Source organism: Hemiscyllium ocellatum, chromosome 25 (assembly GCF_020745735.1).
Source record: "Hemiscyllium ocellatum isolate sHemOce1 chromosome 25, sHemOce1.pat.X.cur, whole genome shotgun sequence".
NCBI lineage: Eukaryota > Metazoa > Chordata > Chondrichthyes > Orectolobiformes > Hemiscylliidae > Hemiscyllium > Hemiscyllium ocellatum.
Window position 1 is genome coordinate 30,368,948 of NC_083425.1, and position 25,318 is coordinate 30,394,265.

Genomic DNA, 25,318 nt, shown 5'->3' on the forward strand with positions numbered 1-25,318 from the left:
TTCTGGCTCAAGAACACAAATCCAGAAGCTGACCTCAATGAAGACTGTTCAAGCACTTAATATTTGACCCCACAAAAAAAAATTATTTTAATAAGAAATCTACTGTAACTGCTAGCAATGTATAGAGTTCAGGGGAGTTAGTCTTTGTTCCATATTTTAGGTGATGTGGCAGAATTACTTGCTTGGTAACTGTTATTTTGAATAATACCACAATGGACAGTATTAATACCTGTCAGATTAACCACATTAGTCTAACTCAATAATTTTTCAGATGGCGTATGCGTTTTGAAGTAAATACCTTTTGAATGCAAAAACACCTCATGCTTGCTGTACCAAAGTATAGGATTCCTCTGAACTGACACTTTATGGGTCAGCTGGTTTTGATATTTAAACTATAAACATGTCACAGACTCCCTGGCTTAGTTTTTTACATTGGCAGGAATGAAAGCTTTAACCACAGACATTCCTTCATTCCAGGCACTGTAGAAGCACACAAGAAAAGTTTGATCAATACGCGAATGGGGAATTACTGGTTAAGACTTGAGGTGTGTGAAACATCTTAATAGCAAATCTCTATTTTGTAAATGCTCATCATACTGTATTTTTATATTAGACAAATCTTTTGCGTTTTGCACACGGATGCTTGCAGTGCAGTTTACCAGATAGTATTCAATAGAGGGAAGACTGATTATTTTGTTCACTGTGTTATGGATATTAAGTTCAATTGAAGCCTTTAATACTTACAGGAGATTAAAAGGAGAGATCTCCATAAATAATAGCTTAGTGCCATGAATTGTATTTATCAACTGAAAGACATTCTGAAGGAGCATTATTGCAATTTAAAGCATTTTGCCAAAAACATGATTAAGCAATAATTGTGTCAGCCCTCAAAGCCCTTCAGCCCTTTATCTTCTAGGTAAAACTAGGGGAAGTTGAAAAAAAATGGCAAAACTTCACACTATAATTGGGGATCTGTTTCTGGGCATCCAGAAATGGACTTTTCATGACTGTTTCTCACTAAAGTGAGAATGATCTTTTAAAATTAGTGCTGCCCTTCTGTGTCCAATTTGATTCAAAGCACTGCTTTTCTCAGCTTAAAATAATGGGTATTTCAGTAAATAAGACAAAAAGAAATCCAATCCGTATTGCGATCTGACATCCAGCACTGATGATACTGGGCTGAATCTTTTGTTTTTCTTGGGTAAAGTCTGACTTGCGTCAGATTATTCTGAGGTTTTGCTCTGGGGCCATAGGTCCTAATGAATTTTCTTACTGTACCTTACCAAGCTCGCCTCAAACCCCATAGTAGCTGTCACATCTGATTCCAGTCCAATCTTACCAGGTGCCACTCCCAGGATAACTTGCCACTCCAGATATCCACCAGCATCTCTTGCATTTGCACCACCTTTAAAAAGGCCACTGTGCCCCCAGACAAACCCTGGCAATCCAAAGCCCAGTCGAGAATGTTTGGTTCCGAGGAAGTTTCAGCAAGGCTGTAGCTGCAGCCCCACTAGCTCAGAGGCTGACACCTCCACAGGAATGTCAAGCTTTGAAGGCATGGGGCCACAATCTGGTGAGCACCTTCCTGCCACATCACTGCCAGTTGGTGCAGGATGAAATGCTCCCAGGCAACTGGCACTCTGAGGACTGCCAGTGTCCAGGAACCTGCGCAGTCCCAGGCAGCAGAGGATGCTGTCATGTTGGCAATCAGGGACTTTGTTAGAATGCCCATGGAGGAACAGGAGCAGTGAACATTGCCCCGAAGCTGCAAACAAGTTGAAGACATTTTGGTGTCATGGATGACAATGCACTGTATTTTGTCTGGCACAGTTTTAGAAATGGCACTGCTTTCACTTTACATCTGGTTGTTTGTCTCTCTCTGTGCAGTCCCAAATGTAATTGTTTCAGCATGAAGCATAATTTCACGGCCACACAGGATGTACAATGGATTGATGTCTGTGTTGGGAGCCTACTGTATTATCTGCAAGCATGAGGGATGAGGCACATAGAGGCCAGTGATTGCTGCTGACACATTTGGTACTTGCCCTACAATATGCTTACTCTTTTTCAGCATCTGTGTCCAAAACTATTGATGTGAATAAGTTGGTCACCGATGTCTGGGGCAGGAAGGTATTCAGCAAATGTAATAGGATGGACAGAGAATGAGGACACTGCAGGTCACTGTTCTGTCCAGAGCATGGGTCTGTGTGAAAGCCTCAGACTGACTGACGCTTTCCTCTTTGAATGACCAAACTGGACATATGAGAAGTGCCCAGCCACCTGAGTGATACAAGTACATCTAGCCAGCCATCTTAGCCCCATCCCCATCCCCATGGGGGTGTGGAAACTGCCAATTTCTGGGGCATTCCCATGTCAATGCCCTGACCTGCCTGATCTGAATACTAAGATTGACAGTTAACTGTTTTTGTTGAATCTCTATTGAATCCAATTTCCAATCTCTGTCTGTCAATGCTGCATCCAGTGATGGCCCAATTAATCAGTATTGTCTTCTCCTGCTCTATGAATTGGTGTTCCTCAGGTATGTCTTATGAATCTCAGTCCTGATGAGTGCAAGACCAAATTCCTTTTAGCAATGTTTTAAGTTCTATACTATCAAACAACTATTGATCACAATAAAGGGTGTTCCTGTTTTACAAACCTCCAACTTATAAATGCTTGCATTTATGAATGAGATCTCATGCAGCAGTGTAATTTTAAAATTTTAAATTTAAAGATGTGATGTATGAACATTACGTGCACTTACAAACGGCTACTTTATGTTCAGACTTGCTTACAAATTGACTTGCGATCAGACTCAAGATGGAACCTTTTCACAAACCGGGGACAGCTTGTATCTGTTACTTAATATTATCTTTATTCTCTACCCCACATCTATTATCTTCTCAACGTAATAAAAAGTGACTCCGTTATTCTTAATATTCACATCAAAATCATTAAATCATTTGGATAACTATGTCCCCTTCAAAGGGCTGTCCAATTTTGTTTCAGGCCTCAGATGTTTCTTTGCACCTCTGAAAATTACTCCTCATCAAGTATATATCCAACTGTCTTTTCAAATCTAGGCTGAGAGTGTGGTGCTGAAAAAGCACAGCAGGTCAGGCAGCATTTGAGGAGTAGGAGAATCGATGTTTTGGACATAAGCCCTTCACGAGGAACTTGCCAAAGAATCTGATTCCACAACAATTTCAGATTTTAATATGTCCATGTCAAGAAATTATTTCTCATTTCTCCTTTAATTCTGTCAATTTGGAAAAAAAATCCTTTCATGGAATGTTGGCATCACTGACAAAGCCAGCATTTATTGCCTAATCCTAATTGCCATTGATGTACTGGGATATTGATAAAATCCTGAAAAACCTCTTCACTATCATTCCATCCTTGATATCCTTCTGAAAGTATAATATCCAGAATTTACACAATACTCCAAATGAGGTCTACCTAGTGATTGGTAAAGGTTTTTCCATTCAAAGTATTCCATACACTTTCTTCACTTCTTATCAACTTGTCTTTCTGCTTTCAAGAAGTTGTGAACATGTAACCCAAGATCACTATACTTTAACAGTCCATCAAAATATTTGGATTATATTGCTTTTCCATGTCATTTTTCTCTATGTTTATTTCCTTACACTTACCACATTAAATTGCATCCAATATACTCGCTGCCCATTTCATAAGTCTATGCCCATTATTATCCTTTTCATGAATTAATATGTTGCCAGAACTTGCATCATCCACAAACTTTGAAGTTGTGGCCCTACATCCAAAGCCAGAAAGCTTATATAAAACAGGAAAAGCAATGGTTCTAATCCAAACCCTGAGAGATCCCACCACATGTGGGTTAGTAGAATAGAATACAGTACAAAAAGTGGCCATTTGATCTGTTATGTTTACGCTAGCTGTCTGCAAGAGCAGTTCAACTTGACCCCTTTTTCCACCATTTCCCTATAACTGTCCAGTTTTTTTCTTCTTTATTTAATAATCCAGTGTCCTTTTGAAAGATAGGATTGATTGTCTCCACCACAGGGCTCCTAACCATATACTGCATAAAAGGAGTTATTTCTCATGTTACTTTTGCCATTCACCTTATCAGAGTCCTCCAGTCTCAACCCTTCCGTTGATGTCCTTCTCCCTATCTACTCTATTGAGATCCTCAAGGTTTTGAACATGACTTTCAAGTTCTCTATCCATTATCTCTGCTGAAGAGAATAATCCAACTTCTCCAATTTATCCATGTAATCATGCATCCATGAAACCCTTCTCGTAAATCTTTTCCGCAAGCTCCTTAATGTCTTCACACCCTTCCTAAACTGTACTGGCCAGGATTGGACACAATGCTCCAGATGTTGCCAAACTTATGTTTACTTCTCTCTAGCCTTAACAGAAATCTCTACGCCTTCATTCTCTGGATGCAGCTTCATCTTTTATTTTTGTAATGATGAGACACACAGTACTCCTCCAGTATCTTAGTCATCTTCCTGCCTTCATAAGAAGTTTTCTTTTGTTATCATAACAAAACTTTACCAATCCTTTTAATTATAAGTTTACATTTATTAAACAATTCAGATTACCCTTTTATATTACCCACTATTTTTTCACTAACTCCCTATTAATGATTCTTACATATTTTCTTCCTGCATTCTCTTTATTTGAATTTTTTTCTAATGTATTTTGTCATAAGTGTTATTTTTCTATTTTATTTTAATCTCTACTTCCTTGGCTATTCAAGTATTTCCGGCTTTGCAAGCCCATTTGTCTTGCTTATGGAAATATGCTTGGTTTGTAACCAAAGTAAATCTATCTTGAAGATCTGGCATTGCTTGTTCATGTTACCAAAGATTTACTGCATAATTTAAGGGCAGAAAATACTTGAAATTGAATAAATGGCAATAAGTTGAATTGTGTTTTGAAACCATTTGTAAACACATTCATGGCAGCAGGGCATTTCAATTGAATTGCAGCCTTGTAACTCATTATTCTTCAATTTTGTACAAATAATACATAGCTTGTTTGTGGGACTTGAGCATCAATTAATTTGCCATATGGGTGTTTACACTAGATAATGTATTAATGAGTAAATGAGCATTGATTAACTGTGAACAGGACAGGATGCTTCGTTCAGCATTCTCCTGATGGTTTCACATACTGAAATCTGCACAGCAACAATTGTATAATCACAGGCACAAATTTTGATTCAACTATCTTCTAACTAGCTTACCTCAGTTGCACAGGTTAGATGGCTGCCAGCACCCCGTGGACATAAATCCAATACCTGCCTACCCATTTGTGCTAGCAATAACAGAATCCTTTCTCCAACTACTACTGCCCAACCATGAACTTGTCAATAACTCATTTACTTCTGATAAAGGAGGCAATCTTAGATTTGAAAAGAAATAAAAACCCTTCTGAGATACTTTATCCAAGTTGTCATTCTTCATTTGTCAGCCAGACGCAGTGACACTAATAGATGAACAAGTTTACATTTTAACCCCTGACCCTTCTCTCACTCAATTCTCACATGTATTTTTCAATAGATTTTCACAGGATTGCAATAGTAAATGTTGCCTTTTGTTTCCTTTCACTATCTTGGGACATTGAGGTCAACACATAGTTCACCTACCATAAGACCAATTCAGATAAGTTAACTTAATATACACAGAGGAATCAAAGCTAGGACTTTCTGGTCCATAGGAAATCTAGATACTGATCTGAATGAAAAATGGAAATGAAAGCGTTAGATAAATAATGTATAAAGAAAGTTGATGCCATGGTTAATATCAGACTTCTGAGAGTATAGAAAACATATGTTAAAGTCAAACTAGGTGATGATGCAAGTGGAATGGGTGAAAGAATCAAGTCTTTTTTTGAAATGGTTACAAACATGGCAGTTTAAAGGGACTGGTGGCTGTTAGATGCTGCATAACATTAGTTCAAATAGGTCGTGTCAATTTAATTTACTTGACCAATTATTGGCAAGCACATGACAAGAAACAATGATGAACAAGACCTGATGGAACAATGAAATACTACAATAAATTTTAAGTTAATGAATTGTTAGGATTTCTTAGTTTGCACCTGGAAAAGTTAAACATTGTTATGATAACCATGAGTAATTAGAAATGGAAGAGGTTGGGAAACAACCCACGTAGCTTATAATGTCATCATTTTACATCACTTGCTTCCAATACATACACCCACCATGCAGTAAGTGCAGCTCTCCATTAAAATGCTCCTTGATTCCTGTTAAACTTTCAAGAGAAAAATCAATTATCAAACTCAAAGTTAAAAAGATAAACATACACAGTCTGAAAGAGCTCAGAAGGGAATTGCCCTGATTTTACTTAACTATTATACTTTAACTTCTAAAGCTGTGTTTAATGATAAGTTGCTGTAAAACTTTATATTTCCTGAATTTCTGATGTTAAAAACATGTTAATATCCATTGGAATTTAAATGGAATTTATTTTGGAATCTGAAAACTTTGACTAATGGCCTGAATTAATTGTTAATGAGGTTTCACTTAATGTTGATCTTCTGGGTTCATTACCTCAGTAAAATTAAAATTGTCATGAATGAAGTTGGTATTAAATGCAGTTAGCACCAAATCATTGTGTTCATGGATCTGAAAATGAAGGCATTTCTAGAATTCAGTACATATATGTAAAATAGTTTCTCCGAGCCATTTTTTAAAAGTTTAATTCTGGCAATTAATTGGAATGATCTGTTTTTGATGCCTTGGCTTTTGTTCTGATTCAAAGCAAAGCAAAGTCAATCTAGTGTTTCAGTCCAACTTGCTTCAATTCTCAGAAGTGTCAAACATTTTAAACATTCTTTGTGGGTGACAGAAATCCAGGAATGTTTTCAGTAACATGAGCCATAGTGTCTTTTGTGTAAAAAAAGATTAACAAATATAATCTACTGAGTTAGTAGTGCACCTGTTTGGGGCTCTCTACATAACAGTTCTCTGCAAATATGTAGCTGTCTTATTCTTTGATCTAAGGGTGGAAAAAGCAAAATTTGTCTTCCAGTTTCAAAGATATGATCCTTATTTATGTACTTCTAAAATACCTTTAAGTAAAGTCGAGTGTCTACTTATGCAGCAACATGCTTTGAAACTCATACCGATACCTCTCGTTCTTTATAAATCTATTACATTATCGGCCAAACAATGAGATTAAGTAATGCAGTAATATGACTGACATCGAGGTGTTTTCAATACATACTGTCTCCTTCAAATTAGGCATAATTTGTCAGGCTTGAAACCTGCTATTTATTCTTTGATATAACTGTCTGCCTTCCTGTAAAATTGATCAATCGGCTAATGTGGGTTGTATTATTGTATTATTATTATTATTATTATTATTATTATCAACTTGTGTATGAGTACGTTTGTGCTCCTACCTATTCAGAAGTCTCTAAATCACTCCAACCAAATTATTTGAGGTCTGTCGATAGATCAATCTGATTGCTTTGGTTGATCACTAATAATTCTAATTCTTCCAGTCAATTCATACTATAATTTAGAATATATAATTTTAGAGATTTTTTAAAACTTCCTAAAAGTTATCTGATAAGATTACTAAGAATAGTCTGATACAACCTCTTGCATGTTTTTGATTGCAATATGTACTTAAATAGAGTTGACTGCATTTTCTTCATTTAAGGTAACACAATGTACCAATAAATTAGATTTCTTTACTTTTATGTGTTTTTTCTATATGTCAACATGTCTTTCTCAAGTCAGTTCAGACATAGTTTTATTGGATAGATTTATGTGTTTGTTTTATTGATTGGGTTTGGATGTTGAAATGGGTGTCGTGTACAAATTGCAGAATCTAACATATTTAGTTTGAATATACATAGTTTTATTAACATCCTCCTTTTTAGCCTAAAACTCAATCTCTCACAATGTCTTTGTATTTAAAATAATTACAACCAGTTCAGTAGCTGTGCATTTTTACATTACAACATAATCCCTAACATTAAATAAGGTTAATAGATAAATTGATTGAAACTTTCCATTAATGTATTTGCATCTTATAATTGTAAAACTATTATTCAGCATTAATACTTTATTACAGAACTTATTAGGATAATTAGAGTATTTAAGTTTAAAATGGATATATTCAATCTATGTTAAGATGATTAAGTAATTTTATGACACTCATAAGTTAATAATATTTTAGTTCCAGTAAAAGTGTACCAGTAAATGTTACAGAATTCTCTATTTATCTTTAATCACTGAATTAGGGATACTTTTTCAGAACAGTATAACAATTTTGTTGTTCCTTTGCCCAGACAAATAAAAATGTAACACTTTACGGAAAACAGAAGTTTGTCTTTAAATAACTGTGGAATTATTTAATTCTGATTCAACTATTTTCAGATTCTCTTAATGTTACAGATGCCAGTGATTCAATATCTCCCCCATCATTTAACAAAACGTGCTGCACTCTTATAAGTAAGAATGTTTAGCACTAATTCAAATATTTAAATCTTAGGTAATTCATAAATGGCACAAAGTAAATAAATTCAAGTTGTTTAAAGAAATGATTATTTTTTGAAATTTTGCATTTTAGAATTGTTCAGATTGGAGGCATTAATAATGCCTGTTGGTTGATTTAAGAAGCATAATTTCTTTGTCCATTTTGGGTTCTACATCCATTTTGGGTGTAATTACCAATTAGATCCTGACTTAATCAGAAGTGTAAAAGTAAACCTCTTCCATTCTGCCTGTCAGTATTTCTTCTAATTAAGACTATTAAATCAAGGTCAACAAGATAATGCTGAAAATCCTATGTTTATCCTTTGAAAAAAAGGGGAACAAAATACAAAAGGTAAGGCATGAGGACCCATTTCAAAGAACTAATATTGTTTGAGAGGTGTTAGGGCAGTTTGCTAGGAGATCAGAATGCTGCATTGAACAATGTGTGAGGCTCTCTTTGTGCTATGGCTGATCCTGTTGAATGTAACTGCTGTGTGTTTGCTGATGTGCACACCTGTGCTGTGCTAATGTTTTGATCTGCCAGTTCTGCTCAGTTATACGACTAAAACTAAGAATCCTTTCACACCTTTGTCCTTTTCTGTTGTCAACCTTTGTTTATTTTCCTTCTCCTGTCACATGTGTTCTAAAAGAACGTCTCCTCAAAAGCCCTCTGTGCCAAAATGATAGGCTAAAGATATTGCAAACAAGGGAGCTCCCACCAACGGAAGCTCCACGGTGATGGCAGACAAAAGAAAAATAATCCTTTTGCCAGGTGAAAGCCCAGGCTCTTCCCACATACCTTTGCATGCCTTTCTGTGAGTGATGGGTTTGGTCATGTCACGATAGTAGCCTTCCTTGCAGTAGTGGCAGTGGCGACCTGCAGTGTTGTGACGGCAGTTTAAGCAGACTCCTCCACTCTTCCGACCAGAAAGTTTGAAGAGTTCCATGTTAAAACGGCACCGCCGTGCATGCAGGTTACAGTTGCAAGCTGCAAATGAAAATAAGAGAAAAATTCAGTTAATCCATTTCCAAATAATTGCACAATTACTCTCTACCCTTATTCCATGCTCCTCAGAGAAGTGCCATTCCATTCACAATATGACTCATGTACTGTATTGAACATTTGACAGGGCACTTATAATCACGAAATAAAACAAAAAGCTTAGGACCAATGAAATCACAAAAGATTCAATGTTACAACTAAAAGATTGATGAAGGCAGAGCAGTAGACATTGTTTAATTGGATTTTAGTAAAGCTTTTGACAAGGGTCTACATGGTAGACGAATAAATAAAGTTAGATCACGCATGAGATTCAGGTAGAGCTTGCCAATTTGATGTATAACTGGCTTGACAGTAAGAGACAGAGAGTAGTGGTGGAGGGTTGTGTTTTGGACTGGAGGCCTGTGACCACTGGTTCCATAGGGATCCGTACTGGGTTCACTTTTGTTTGTCATTTATATAAACGATTTGAATGAGAACATAGGAAGCATTGGTAGTAAGTTTGCAGATGACACCAAAATTGTCAGTATAGTGGACAGTGAACAAAATTACTTAAGAAATCTTGGTCAGTTGGGTCAATGGGCTGAGGAGTGACAGATGGAGTTTAACCTGGATAAATGTGAGATATTGCATTTTGGTAAAACAAACAAGGACATGACTTATACAGTTGGAGTGTAGTGTTGTAGAACAGAGAGAACTAAGGGTTCAGTCATGTAATTCTTTGAAATTTGCATCTCATGTAGACAAGGTGGTTAAAAAGGAGTTGCTCAGACCATTGAATATAGGAATTTGGATGTCACGTTGAGCTTTTACAGGATGTTGGTGAGACCTCTTCTGGAGTACTGTGTACAGTTATGGTCACTCTGCTTTCAGAAAGACATTATTAAAGTCAAGACAATTCAGCAAGGATTCACCAGGATGTTGCCATGATTGGAAGATTTGAGTCACAGGGAGAGGCTGGATAGGCTGGGACTTTTTTCACTGGAGTGTAGGAGATGGAGGGGTTGAGGGGCATTCTTAGAGTCTTTCCCCTAGTGTGGGGGAATTCAAAACTAGTGTGCTTACCTTTAAGATGGGAAGAGAAAAACTTTAAAAAGGACATCAGGAGCAATGTTTTCCACAGAGAGTGGTTCACATGTGAAATGAACTGCCAGAGGATGTGATGGATGTAGGTACAGTCACAATGTTTAAAATACATTGGGACAGGTATATGAATAAGAAAGAGTTGGAGGGACGAGGCCAAAATGCAGCAAGTGGAATTAGTTTAGCTTGGGAATATGATTGGCGTGAATTAGTTGGACCAAAAGGTCCGTTACCTTGCTGTATGATCCTATAACATTTAATAAGATGCAATTAAACTCATATTTATAGATGGATAACTGTACTAGTAACATATTATTCAGTTTCCATATCGCTATAGGTTTATGCTTGAGTTCTAGGATCCTTGTTCTTTATTGATATTCTTCATGCTCCTTTTACAATGATAGGTTTGTCCTGTAATGAATCTGAAGCAGTGCATTTTCTGGAATGAACTTGGCAGACAGAACTCTCAGGACTAGAATCTTAAGAAAAGTAATTTCCCTATCCATGGGTTTCATGAAAGTAAGATACCAGTCTAGACATAGCCCGGGGCAAAAACAGAAGGGAGTATTTCTCTGCGCACAACTGAACTTCAAACGATAATTTTATTGACCATGCCAAGTAACCATGCAATAACCTTTGAAGTAAGGGGCATTACTTTACCATAGCATGTAACAGACTTCTCACTAGTGGAGAAATTGTTGTATTTCCCACTGGGCTTATTTGACCAGGAGGCAAACTCTGAAGCCATACCCTTTCCATGACTAGGACTACTCACTTTCTTCTTTGTAACATTGCCCATGTCCACTTATAGCACCACCAAGAATGAGTAATTTTCTGTCTGATGCCCCCATATTGTAGGGATAACTCCAAACCTACCACCCACCCAATACCTGCTGTTTAAACAACATAATTAGTGAATGACCGCAATTATTTGCCCAGTATTTCATGGAAACACATTTAGAATCAGATGAACCCTCCTTGTCCTGTGGTGTCTGAGCAGGAAGATTGCCACTTGCTTCATCCTGAAACCTTTATTCATAAGTTACAGTCTTGATTATTCTAGTGCATTTCTGCCAGGTCTTCTGTCTTCCATCATATATAACTTTGAGCTTCCCATATCTAGGTCATCATCATTTTAACTCATCACCTCGGAGTTCACTACTTTACACTATCGGTGACAAGTCGATTTTAAAACTCATGTCTTGTTTTCAAATCCATGTATTTAATATAGTTATGACATAGAACATAGAAAAGTACAGCACAGAACAGGCCCTTAGGCCCACAATGTTGTGCCAAGGATTAATCCTAAAGTAAAATAAAACCTACGCACCCCTCAATTCACTGCTAGCCACATACATGTCCAGCAGTCGCTTAAATGTCCCTAATGACTCTCCTTCCACCACCACCGCTGGCAACGCATTCCATTCATTCACAACTCTCTGCATAAAAGACCTACCTCTGATGTACCCTCTATACCTTTCCCCTCATGTCTTAAAAAATGACCCCTCGTACCCATTAATCCTGCCCTGGGGAAAAGTCTGACTATTGACTCTATCCATGTCCCTGATTATCTTGTACACCTCGATCAGGCCAACCTCTTTACATAAGGCAAGCCCTCCAGTCCAGGCAGCATCCTGGTAAACCTTCTTTGCACCCTCTCCAAAGCCTCTGTATCATCCCTATAGTAGGGAGACCAGAACTGGACACAATAGTCCATTAGTGGTCTCACCAGGGACTTGTAGAGCAGTAGCAAAATCTCGTGGCTCATAAACTCGATCACCCCCTTAGCGAAAACACTATATGCTTTCTTAACAGCCCTATCCACTTGGGTGGCAACTTTAAGGAATCTATGTATTTGAATACCAAGATCCCTCTGTTTCTCCACACTGCCAAAAATCCTGTCTTTAATCCTATATTCAGCATTCGAGTTTGACCTTCCGAAATGCATCATTTTGCAGTTATCCAGGTTGAACTCCATCTACCATTTCTCAGCCCAGCTCTGCATCCTGTCATGCTGCAGCCTGCAATAGCCCTCAATACTATCAATGGCACCTCCAACCTTTGTGGCATCTGCAAATTTACTAACCCACCCCTCAACCCCCTCATCCAAGTCATTTATGAAAATTACAAAGAGCAGAGGCCCAAGAACAAAGCCCTGTGGGACCCCACTGAACACTGACATCCAGGCAGAATACTTTCCATCTATAACCACTCACTGCCTTCTGTCAGCCAACTAATTCTGAATCCAGATAGCCAAATCTCCCTGTATCCCATAATTCCTGACTTTATGAATGACTGACCATGGGGAACCTTATCAAATGCCTTGCTGAAGTCCATATACACCACGTCCGCTGCTCGATCTTTGCAGTCCTGTCTTGTCACCTCCTCAAAGAACTGAATAAGATTTATGAGGCATGACCTGCCCCTCACAAAGCCTGCTGACTGCCTTTAATCATGCTATGCTTTTCCAAATAGTCATAAATTCTATCCCTCAGAATTCTTTTGAAAACTTTGCTAACCACAAAGTAAGACTGATCGGTCTGTAATTGCCAGGGATTTCCCTATTACCCTTCTTGAAAAGAGGAATAACATTCACCTCCTTCCAATCGAATGGTACGACTGTCGTGGAGAGTGAGGAGGCAAAGATCTTCACCAGCGGCTTAGCAACCTCCTTTCTCACTTCCTGGAGCAGCCTAGGATAAATGTGGTCTGGCCCTGGGGACTTATCAATCTTAATGTTTACCAAAATTTCCAGCACATCAACTTCATTAAACTTGATCTGTTCAAGCCTGTATCCCAGCTCCTCAAAGTTCTCATTCACAACAAGGTCCCTTTCCTTAATGAAAACTGAAGCAAAAAACTCACTTAGGGCTTCCCCTATCTGCTCAGACTCCACGCACAAGTTCCCTACACTATCCTGATCGGCCCTACCTTCTCCCTAATCATTCTCTTATTTCTCACATATGAGTAAAGTGTCTTTGGGTTCTCCCTAATCCTTCTTGCCAAGCTTTTTTCATGCTCCCTCCTGGCTCTTCTCAGTCCATTTCTGAGCTCCTTTCTAGCAAGCCTGTAATCCTTTAACACTGTATTAGATCTTTGCTTCCTCCACCTTAAGTAAGCTGCCTTCCTTTTGACGAGAAGCTCCTCTGTTCTCGTCATCTAAGGTTCCTTAATTTTATTCCTTCTTACCAGTCTCAGAGAAACAAATTCATGCACCACTCACAACAACTGCTCCTTATACAGTCTCCACATGTCTGCTGTGCTGTTTCTGTGGAACAATTGCTCCCAGTCTGTACTTCCCAACTCCTGTCTGATGTCATAATTTCCTTTTCCCCAATTAAATATCTTCCCTTGGTAACTGTTCCTTTCCCCCTCCACGGCTATGGTAAATGTGAGACAGTTGTGATCACTATCACCAAAGTGTTCTCCCACCGCGAGATCTGACACCTATCCTGGCTCATTGCCAGGCACCAAATCCAAATTGGCTTCTCCCCTCATCAGCCTGTCTATGTACTGAGTAAGGAAACCCTCAAGACATTTTCACATCCAGGTTCATCCTGCCACTCAATCTCCAATGACGCCAATATTTCTGTTCCCTCCTTCCAGTCCTATTATCCTTCAAAATCTTTGCACTCCTATTGTAGTCTCTTTCCTGTTCCTGATTTTTGCTACTCCTCTACTGATGGCCATGCCTTTGACTGACCAAGCCCTAAGCTCTGGAATTTGGCCCCTAAATTTCATTATCTCTCTAAAACATTCTTTTCCTTTCAGATATTCCTTCAAACTTACCTCTTTAACCAAGTTTTCATTTACGTCTTCCAGAAGCTTCTTATGTGGCCTGGTGTCAAATTGTTTTGATAATGATGCTGTGAAATGCCTTGATATATTTTGCTATGTTAAAGGTGCTATATAAATCAAAATTGTTTTTGTCTCCACAATTTGAGGTATCCTGACTATCTAAGTATTTATTATTTACTGTAATTATCTATGTTATTAATCCCTAGTTACAGTGAACAAACTGTAAATTTTTTATAAGTGCTGGTACCAAAATGGGAATAACAATATCAAAATGTTTCTAGCAGTTGCTGTTTCTCTATGTTGACTACTGGATGCACTTGCAATGGGATGTAATTTTTGTTTGATTACCAAATTATCTGTTGAAGGCCCATGGTGCATGATAGAGAAGGAAAGATGAGGAAGCAAGTTAATTCAATAAATAATTTAACCCTTTAATATGAGACTTCTGTTTCAAAAACCATCAGATTGATTGGAGCAAGCAAAAACTCAACTGTTCCAAAAGCCTCAGTTCTCAGGAAATACCTTTGTGATTCATGAGCAAGGCTAAATGATACAATTCTGCATTGTTGAATGTTATTCTGGCTGTCATTAAAGTTGCTGAAGCTGCAACAGACCAAACAAATATCTAGACACACTGGTTCTTGTGTGACAGGTATCAGTGAAAATGGCAGTCTTGAATTTTCTGTTACGTCTAATATTTCAGGTCGACGGGTCAGGGTAGAAACAAAGTTCTCAACCTGCATCTAGTGCATCAAAAAACTCCCATCTTCAAGTGGGAAATGGGCCTGGAGCTTAAATTCAGTAATGACTGAAGCAGTGTCTACAAAAAACAGCCTGTCAAGTTTTGAATTATGCAACAGAAGGCATTTTTGACTCATATCACCCAAAATACTTCTGAATAATTTAAGAATTATTAATTTGCTTTCCTCAGAATATGCTTTATGTTGGAAGATCTTAACCAGCAACCAGCCAGGAGCTCAACAAGAAATAATAAAAGATACACGATAGAACAAAATGAATTGGGAACCATCAAGGTAAATTATTCTTTTAAAGGTCTATCAATAATAGAAAGAAGGGAAACTGAGTGAGTACTTTACAAGTTTTTACAAGTATACTCTATGGTTCAGATGCAAGGCTGAATAAAGCAGCTTTGACTTAAGTAGATACCATATCAAACATACTAAATCAATAGGAAATCTATATTGCACTTAATGCAGGTTTTGTAAAAGCCATTGCCATTGCAGTGTCTTTGTCTTTTCCAGTCATTTCCTAATGATGTTGTCAATGGTAAATGTTCCCAGAACTATCTTGTATGAAGCCCTTTCCTGCAAGTCTGCTGTCTCTACATGTCAACCATGTTTTCTAAATCATGCAGTGGCAGAATTTCATGTGTGGGCAGATTTCAGATAAGACAACAGATAAGATGCTTGAATTGCAGGCAACACAACACTCCTTCAATAGCATGAAGAATTCAAAAAAGGAAATTTTAAAAATATTCCTCACACCTGTTTACAATCTTTGAAAGGAAGTACAAAAAAAGTGGTTTCAGCATTATTACATAGTTCAAGGATCTAAAATGAACTGGCAGAAATAGCAGTAACTACTGTACACAGAAACACAGATAGGGATCAAAAGTATCAGTGGAAATTACTACAGATTGGATTACTATATTTCAGATACTATTCAATAACTAAATCAGAATAAGTTATCAGCACTTGAATCTACATGTGACTATAATGCAAAGTAATCACATCTATTTTCATCTTTTCTGCTTTGAAATTTTAACGTGAAATCTTATTATTGGCTTATTTGACGTGTAATTCAAAACCATCCAATAGATTTGCTTAATGTAACTGATATAAAATATCCTGGGTGTTATCATGTTTTTCTCCCCATTTTCCTCCGGGATTCTCTCACTGCAATAGAAAAGCCTAGAAGTAAGGCAGACTATTAGTTGTGCATCTCACAACTCCCTTTAATACCATGGAGGATGTACACCTGATCTTTGGCTCAGCTGGCTAGATAGTTGGATTGTAAAGCAATATGATACTGACAGTGGGTTCAATTCCAGCACCACGTGAGTTTACCTTGAAGGACTCTCCTCTCAACCTCTTTCATTGCCACGGGTATAGTGGCCTTCAAGGTTAAATCACCACCAGTCATATCTTTCTGAGAGAGCAGTCCAATGGTCTGGTAAGACCATGGTGATATAAACATACTCCCTCATTCAGTTATTCTTGAATAGTAAGGCTTTCAATCAACAGCATTTTCTAAATAGATTAGAAATTTCTCACATGACAATTGTCATATATCTGGACTATACATGTTTACTCCATACCATGGATCTCACATATTGTGCAAACTTACATAAATTAATTCAAAATCTAGTTGAAGCATGATATCTTTTTGGAGGATTAGATCAATATGGAATCTTAAATTTTTTGGCTAAGTATGAGTTGTGTTGTGTTTGGCAATGTGAAACGTGTCACGATGCTGGACAAGCTTTTTCACTGTATCTTACCACATTCCCCATTTCAACCTGGTGTACTTAAATCATAGAATCCCTACAGTGTAGAAGCAGGCTATTCGGCCCCCATTGAGTCTGCACTGACCCTCCGAAGAGCATCCCACCACCCCCCCCCCCACCCTATCTCTGTAGCCCCTCATTCCCCAAGGCTATTCCATCTACCCTGCACATCCCTGAACACTATTAGCAATTTAGCATGGCCAATCCACCTAACCTGCACATTTTTGAGATTAGATTCCCTATATTATGGAAACAGGCCCTTCGGCCCAACAAGTCCACACCGACCCTCCGAAGAGGGTCCCATTCCCCTTACCTAAATTTACCCCTGACTAATACACCTAACACTATGGGCAATTTAGCATGGCCAATTCACCGGACCTGCACATTTTTGGATAGTGGGAGGAAACTGGAGCACCCGGAGGACATGGGGAGAATGTTCCACCCCAGGGAGGCAGTCCCTGGGGTGGAAATCAGACCTGGGTTCCTGGCGCTGTGAGACAGCAGTGCTAACCACTGAGCCACCATGCCACCCCAATCTTTGGACTGTGCAAGGAAACTGGAGCACTCGGTGGAACCCACGCAGACAAAGGGAGAGTATGCAAACTCCACAAAAACAGTTGTCTGAGGCTGGAATCAAAACCAGGTCTCTGGTGCTGTGAGACACATTTTTTTTAACTTTTTTTATTCCCACACTACCACCTAACAGCTGTAGGTGTTTTCCCCACACACGTGTTGTGTGTATGTGCGGGTGTGCGACACAGTGGAAGACAACAGATGTATAAAACTTTATTCACCAGGAAGAAAAGAAATACCCATGTGGCCAGTGTCAAACAGTTGCCTTCTCAACAAAGGGCAATGCTGTGTGATCAAAAAGGTGAAGGGGAGGTCAGGGATTAAATCAAAATAGAGTTGGAGGGGGAAATAAAACACTCCACTCCCCGCGGTTCCCACCTCTCCCTGAACAGCTCAAGGGTGTTGGTGGACATTGCATGCTCCTTCTCCAGGGACATCTGGGCCCCGTCCCTCCAGTCGCCACCAGGACAGAACCCCACTGGTCCTTACCTACCACCCCACCAACCACCATATACATCGTATCATCTGTCGTCATTTCAGCCACCTCCAAACGGATCCCACCACCAGGGATATATTTCCCTCTCCTCCCCTATCAGTGTTCCGAAAAGACCACTCCCTCCATGACTCCCTCGTCAGGTCCACACCCCCCACCAACCCAACCTCCACTCCCGGCACCTTCCCCTGCTACCGCAAGAAATGCAAAACTTGCGCCCACACCTCCCCCCTACCTCCCTCCAAGGCCACAAGGGATCCTTCCATATCCACCACAAATTCACCTGCACCTCCACACACATCATTTACTGCATCTGCTGCATCTGTGGTCTCCTCTATATTGAGGAGACAGGCCGCCTATTTGCGGAATGTTTCAGAGAACACCTTTGGGACACCTGCACCAATCAACCCAACCACCCCGTGGCTCAACACTTCAACTACCCCTCCCACTCCACCATGGACATGCAGGCTATCATCACTCATCAGGCATCCGCCATAAGGCCAGCCATGGCATTGTCAAGAGTCTGCCGTGTACCAGGAGGAGCTCTGGCATTTGTCTGCTCGTGACTGGTGACTGGAAGGCAAGTTGGCACTATAATTGACTATAGAAGGCCCCAGATGCCTGTTTGTTGGGTGGTGAACAGGAAACCATCCTCTTCCTGGAGGTCAGACAGAAGCGGTTGCACCACCGTCTGATATTGGCCTGGTTAGATATTGCCACCTGGATCAGCGTCCTGTCCAAGGTTTAAGAGACCAGGTAGCAGTGTTGAAAGAAGTTCAATGTCCCTCTCCATGCTGCCCGAGCAAGTGCTTTTCCCTGTTCCCAGCTACCTCATGCTCACCCTAACTTTGCTACTGGATTCACCTGGCAATAAAGCTACTTCTCTGACAACCTCAGTGTTGCATGCATCATTTTCCTTTATTCACTTCTATTTTAACTCCCCTCCTGCTACACTATTAATCTAGCATCACCTCACGCCACCTCCTCACTCCCTTGAAAGAGCTCCACACCCTTCTCCCTACATTCACCAGCATTAACAGCTGCACCAGCTACCTGTATCTAATCAGTTTGCCCATTTTATGTCCTTACATGAGAAGACGTCGCACAAAAGGGTGGAATGAAGGTGAGCCAGTGAGGTGTTCTGGATCTCAGAGACCTTGGCTCCACGAGGACAGACACTTGCTAGAGTATGATCCAATTTCTGAAGGACAAATGCACATATCAACTTGCAAAGATACTCGGACTGGATACCTTTCCATGGCCAGTGTCTCAGGACTGGTATGGGAAGTTGCTTTTGACTAATACTTTGCACACCCCAATTCACAGATGCCTTCACTCCAAATGGCAACGGAGTCCGCTCCATCCATTTCCCTTCCTCTTTTTCTCTCTTTCTTTCTTCTCTTGTATAATTTTCTTCTTTCTCTTTTCTTTCTTCTCCGGGTCACGGCGTAGACCTGGCATGACAATCTTCCGGCCTGATGTGGTGACCACCTGGCCCAGCATGACGGACTCTCGGCCTGGCGGAATGTACTCTCGACCTGGTGTGACGGACCCTCAGCCTGATGTGATGGATTCTTGGCCCACTTGATGGATTCTTGGCCCGGTGTGACGGACTTTCGGCCCGGCATGACGGATTCTCGGCCCGGCGTGACAGACTCTTGGCCCGGTATGACGGACTCACGACCCAGCGTGACGGACTCGTGACCCAGCGTGACGGACTCTCGGCCCGGCGTGACGGACTCTCGGCCCGGGGTGACGGACTCTCGGCCCGGGGTGACGGACTCTCGGCCCGGCGTGACGGACTCTCGGCCCGGCGTGATGGACTCTCGACCTGGTGTGACGGACCCTCAGCCTGATGTGATGGATTCTTGGCCCACTTGATGGACTCTTGGCTTGGTATGATGGATTCTTGGCCCGGTGTGACGGACTCTCGGCCCGGCGTGACGGACTCGCGACCCGGCGTGACGGACTCGTGGCCCGGCGTGACAGACTCTTGGCTCAGTGTGATGGACTCTCGGCTCCAATGACAAAGTCGCGGTCTCTTGTGGCGGATGCGCGGCCCGGTGTGACAAACTCTTGATGGCGTGACTGACTCTCGGCTCGACGTGACGACCTCTCGGATGGTCTCTCAGCCTGGTGTAACAGACTTTCGGCATGATGTGGCAGTCTCTTGGCCCAGCATGACCTCACCATGGACTTCCAGTCTCAAGGTGATTCATCAAAGTGTGGTCCCTCCATAAGCACTTAAGAAAGTCTGAAATGTTTGAATTTTCAGCTATATTTTTTCATTTTTTACATAAAACTAAGAAGGCGTGACTGTACAATATTCACTCCATTGTTTAGCTTTTAAATTTGTTCTTCCTTTCTACCTCATTCTTAAGATTCTGTACCTATGTACTTGAACTAAGATGGCACTTTGTGTGGTGACATTATACACATTTCACTGTACTCCTCTACATTTGTATTTGAGCATATGTGACAAAAAAAATCAAATCAAATCATGCAATTGTGTGGAGATCACTGTCCAAACACTTTCATGTCTGTCCAATTACTGGCTGCAGATGCATTGAGTTGGTGGGAACACTGTTGCCTCATTGTACAGATGGTAGCCTGACTTTTTTTCACTGATGTAGGAAAAAGTGTATAGACCCTAGACTGCTGTGTCGATAGCCATCTGCCTGGTTGGCTGATTGCATACTTGCCAGTGCAATACGTGGCAGAGCAAAGCTGAAATATTGAAGACATGTCAGTAGTCGCCAGGTGCAAGTGAGATGCCTTGGTGGGCAATCAGTTCCTCACCATGGACTGGGCTCTCTCCCTATGTAACTACTATACCAATGCAACTGTGCACCACTGCTTGCCACTGTGCCCTGCATCACAAGTGTGGGATTGCGGACCACAATGCCATGACATGCATAGATGGCAGGTAATGACTCTCTGAAAGGCAGGTGCCTATTGCATGTGGTAAAAGGTTCTGTGTGGCTGGTGTTTGAGGACCATACCCTCCTCTATCATTTGGCAATAGGTCATTTGGAACAAGCAGTGAGCTGAACCTACCAGATATCCTCTCAGATTTCCATATCGAGTTTTCCTGAAGGCTAGTTTGTGTGATGCATTTGGTAAGATTGCAACTCGTGATGAGATGGACTGTTAGTAAGCCGTTTAACAAGCAATAGAGAAGAGCAACTGTGAACACATTATTCCCTAGAAGAGTCCCACCACCCTACTTGAGTAAACTGAGAAAGTTACTGCAAGATATTGACATTGAGACAAGCACCCCACTCGATTCTGCTGTTGTGCAGAAGATTCTGCCTAAGTCTTTTTTTGGAAATAAGTATTTCCATAAACATAAAATTAATTTAGAAAGGTTTAGAAGTCTTTTGCAGTGATTTTGTTTTATTAAGAACAATATGGTCTCTGTCACTCAAGTGTTCTTGTGTTTATACAGTAGATTGTTCAACAGAAACAAAGCTGGCAACATAGAGAAAGATTCTGTTTTAGGACAGTCATAATTATATGACCATCACACCAACGTGTATTTTTCCCAGCAGGTCTCATTTTTTGAGTCTGTTTAAAGCATCCTTGCAATAATTACAACAGTTTAGGTCTCATCAAAACAGACATGTTTCTTATTCCATATTTTCTCTTAGACAGCAAAAGGCCATTGTACTGAATTTTAAATAGTTTGATGGGTTTCAGCCAAGCAGTTTTTACTGTTTGCTTGGAGTTGCAACTCTCCCATCTAGAAGAGAGCTTTGCTCATGTTTACTGTGTGGATGCCAGTACCTGCCCTGTCTCAACAATTAAGTTAATTGAAAGCTTGTTTAAATTGCTTCTATCTTGGTGTCAGTGGGTGGACGTTGTGTCAGATGCTAAGGGGTATGTCTCATGCAGCCAGCAGCAACCCCAGGTGATTTTTCTGGAAGATTGGCACTCATGGAACCCCAGTGAAATACAGCCTTCACAATGCATCTAAGAACAAGATAAAGGTAGGAACAGCTTTTATTTAGCAACTTTACAGAAAAGAAATCCCAGGAACTTCATGAAGACTTAAAGAGCATTTGATGATAAACCAATGGAGGAGGGATTGGGGGAAACTAGGAGATAGAGAAGCCCATGGGCAATTTGTAAACTTCAAATTGGAGTTACACTTTATTCAGTGTCAAACTCTTGTGAATGATACAATATCCGAAAAAAATCTGACTTCATTTGTCCAGACTCTTGACTTATATTGTGGTTTTACTGCTGAGGTGAAATAAACAGTGGTGGCAGCGATGCTGAAGATGTAATTTGATTGCACCTATAAAATTTGTGTCTCCTGGACTAGAACCATTTGCTTCTTATTTGTCAACTTTCTCCTCTTTACCAGTCTCCTGAAAATGCTGGGTGCCCTCAAACAAGTCTGCGCATTAACCATGAAAATGGCCAAGTCATTCAACTATGGAGAAATCGGAATCAATCCCAAATGTCTTTCCACCCAGTGGTTTCATGTGCACAGCTAGCTGGATAGCAACTAGAAGCAAAACCTAAACTGTTTTTTCCCTCCTTAGTGCAATAGGATTGAAGTGAATTGTAACACTCTTATTACTTTTCCACCTGCCTCAACACAGACTAGATTGAACCTCCCAGATTGGAAAGTTGAAATGTCACTGATCTGTGTAAAGAATCCTGTATTAATGTGTCTCTTGAAACTGCTTGCAATGGGTGGAAAAAGCAAAATTTGTAGGACAATTGATGCATTTTCAATAACAGAGCATTTTGTTTAAACATCAAAATAATTTTTTTGTTTCATCGTAAGTCATTTCTAAGGCTCAACAATCATGTCTTCAATATGTTGCTAACATGGTCAGAATAAACCATTTGATGCTAACTTCAGTGAGTGTGCTGATATTTATATCTTACTGCACTGATTTTAAAACTGCTGTAAGCGACAGTGATTGAAATTTATTCATCTAATAATATTATATTACAGAATTACTATTCAATTGTAGCACTGTAACACAAATGAACACTGAACTCTGGAGGCTCAAGTTTTGTCTAATAGTATGGATTTATCACTGCCCCTCACCCAACCCCATTCCACTGTCTCTGGAGAGAAAATGGGAGCAATGCGATTGTGATTTTTTTCCGTAAGTACTTGCTCGAGCAATGCAGGCCATTAATGCGTGCTTATTGTTAGATTCTGTGAAGTTCCTTCGGTGGCAAGATAATAAAGAAATAAACAGTGATGTTAAACAGTGATAGAGTCATTATAATAAGTAAAGCATCACTGGGGTCTAATGAAATGGTAAACCATTTCTACTTGAAGCGTTGCAATATAAATACATACAGAATTCTGACAGTCCTGTCCTTTAGTTCTGTTCCCGTACAACATTAACTGTGTTCGACAGTAATTTGATGCTATCCAGTACTTTGTGGTAATGCTGAAAGCAATTAAATTTAGGTTGGATCAATAATTGTGAACAGAAATCTCATCAGGGCCTGTAAATGGGTTATTTGGAGAGTGCTATGCTGACTAAACTAAACTGGGCTTTAGAAAAGAAATGATGAAGGACATTATGTAAATTTACACTTAATTCAAGATCTTCAGTTTGACAAAAAGTGACTGCTTGTGAAATCCTCATTGGGAGCCACTTTTAGTAGTTGGAGAAAGGATGCTATCCTTGTAAGAGTAACTATGACGGTAGCTTGTACTGAGTAGTGTCTGTACAAGATTAAACTGTTGACAACATGGAAAGGAACTATGCTCTAAAGAGCTGAGATAAAGATCTAACCTCAAGGCAAAACTCATTCTGACAGTACAAACACTTCATCTGCTCCATTAGATAGAAACAAGCAGCATAATTTGCCAATCATTTCCTCAAGCGACTCTGGCCCTCATGCAATGCTGGGAGGCACACTGAACTGGATCTACCGCCATAATCTGTCAACTGACTGTTGTTAGGCACATCAAACAGTACAACTGACTGCTGCTGGTCACCAAGGGCTGCCAGTATTTCCTAACACATTCCCAACATAACAATTTGCGCCCTCACTGACGCTAACAGCATTTGCTAGTGCTCCCAATTAACTGGACAAATTACTCCCAGGTGGGAACATCAGACTGATTGAAAGCAGTGAAATGTTGCTGGAGGGTAGCTGTTAGCTATAGTCCGACCATGTCACTAATGTGTTTGCAGACTCTTTATGTGAAGGTGCTGTCAACTTGATATTAATTTATGATCTTTAAACAGATATTTCTTTAAAAATGTGTCTGAAAATTCTCTTTGCAGGTGTTGCATGTCCAGGATTGTATTGAATTGTGTGATCCTATGCCAAGTGATAATGCATTATGTCAATTTTTTCTACCATATGTTATTCTAGCAGATTGTTCAGTCACACAATAAATAGTTTCTTTAGCTTAAAATAGAACTATTTACTCTAAAATGAATTGCATTTCATTGCTGTAAAACTTTCCACACTTGGAAATAACTGATATATGTCTTAGTCTTAGTCCTTTCAATTGATAGTGTGAACACTATTTTAATTTGCCAAAATGGGTTGTGTACTTCTACACATCTGTCACATTGTACTACATATCGTACAATTTGTTTTTGCACATATTTACAAAATTATGTGAACTTAATTAGCTGTAAAGTGCATTGGGACTTCTTGAGGTTGTGAAATGTATTGTATAAATGCCTTTCTCTATATTTGGTTAATAAAGTCAAATCTCAGATTATGCAATTTATCATGACGCATGCATTAAAGAGATTATATTTATAGAAACACTTGATTAGGATAAAGATTATTCTAGCTTTGTTCAGAACTAAGGATTTTGGGTATTTTTAAAAAAACTGTAGTATCAGCAAGTCACAAGAGATCTTCGGAAAGGCCAAAGAATGCAAATGTATCTGTCTTGTCATTATTGCTCCATGTTCAGAAATTTAATGGAATACAAGTTTTTGGCATTTTCACAAGGACTTTTGTTTTTTTTTCTAATTCCCTCTTTATTTCTAATAAATTACTTATTTCAACAAATTCCCTTTTTCTCCTCATGTTCCTTGAGCCAGGAGGCACTCTTCCTGCTGGAAATGGCTCCCAAGTGCCTGCACTTACTGCTTGAATAAGAAAGCAGCAGGCTGCAAGCTACCAGGAGCAAAGAACAAAAAGTACAGCACAGGAACAGGCCTTTCAGCTCACCAAGCCTGCGCAAGCACATGACGTCTTTCTAAACGAAAAACCTTTTGCCTCAAAGCCACTCACTTCCTGCCTATTCAGGTATCCATCAACATTGCTATTGCATTTGCTTCTATCATCTCATCTGCGTATAAAACGTGCCTCTCATGTCTCCTTTAAACT

At 39.8% G+C, this 25,318-nt stretch overlaps 1 protein-coding gene across 2 annotated transcripts in view; it reads right to left on the reverse strand.

Annotated features, from left to right (window-relative positions):
• The window catches only part of ntn1a (netrin 1a), a 210,166-nt gene that overhangs the window by 86,721 nt on the left and 98,127 nt on the right, over positions 1-25,318 (reverse strand). For both annotated transcript variants that reach the window (XM_060844177.1, XM_060844176.1), the window contains exon 3: positions 9,303-9,491. In XM_060844177.1, coding sequence (XP_060700160.1) covers positions 9,303-9,491 — 189 coding nt within the window. The remainder of the gene's footprint in view (positions 1-9,302; positions 9,492-25,318) is intronic.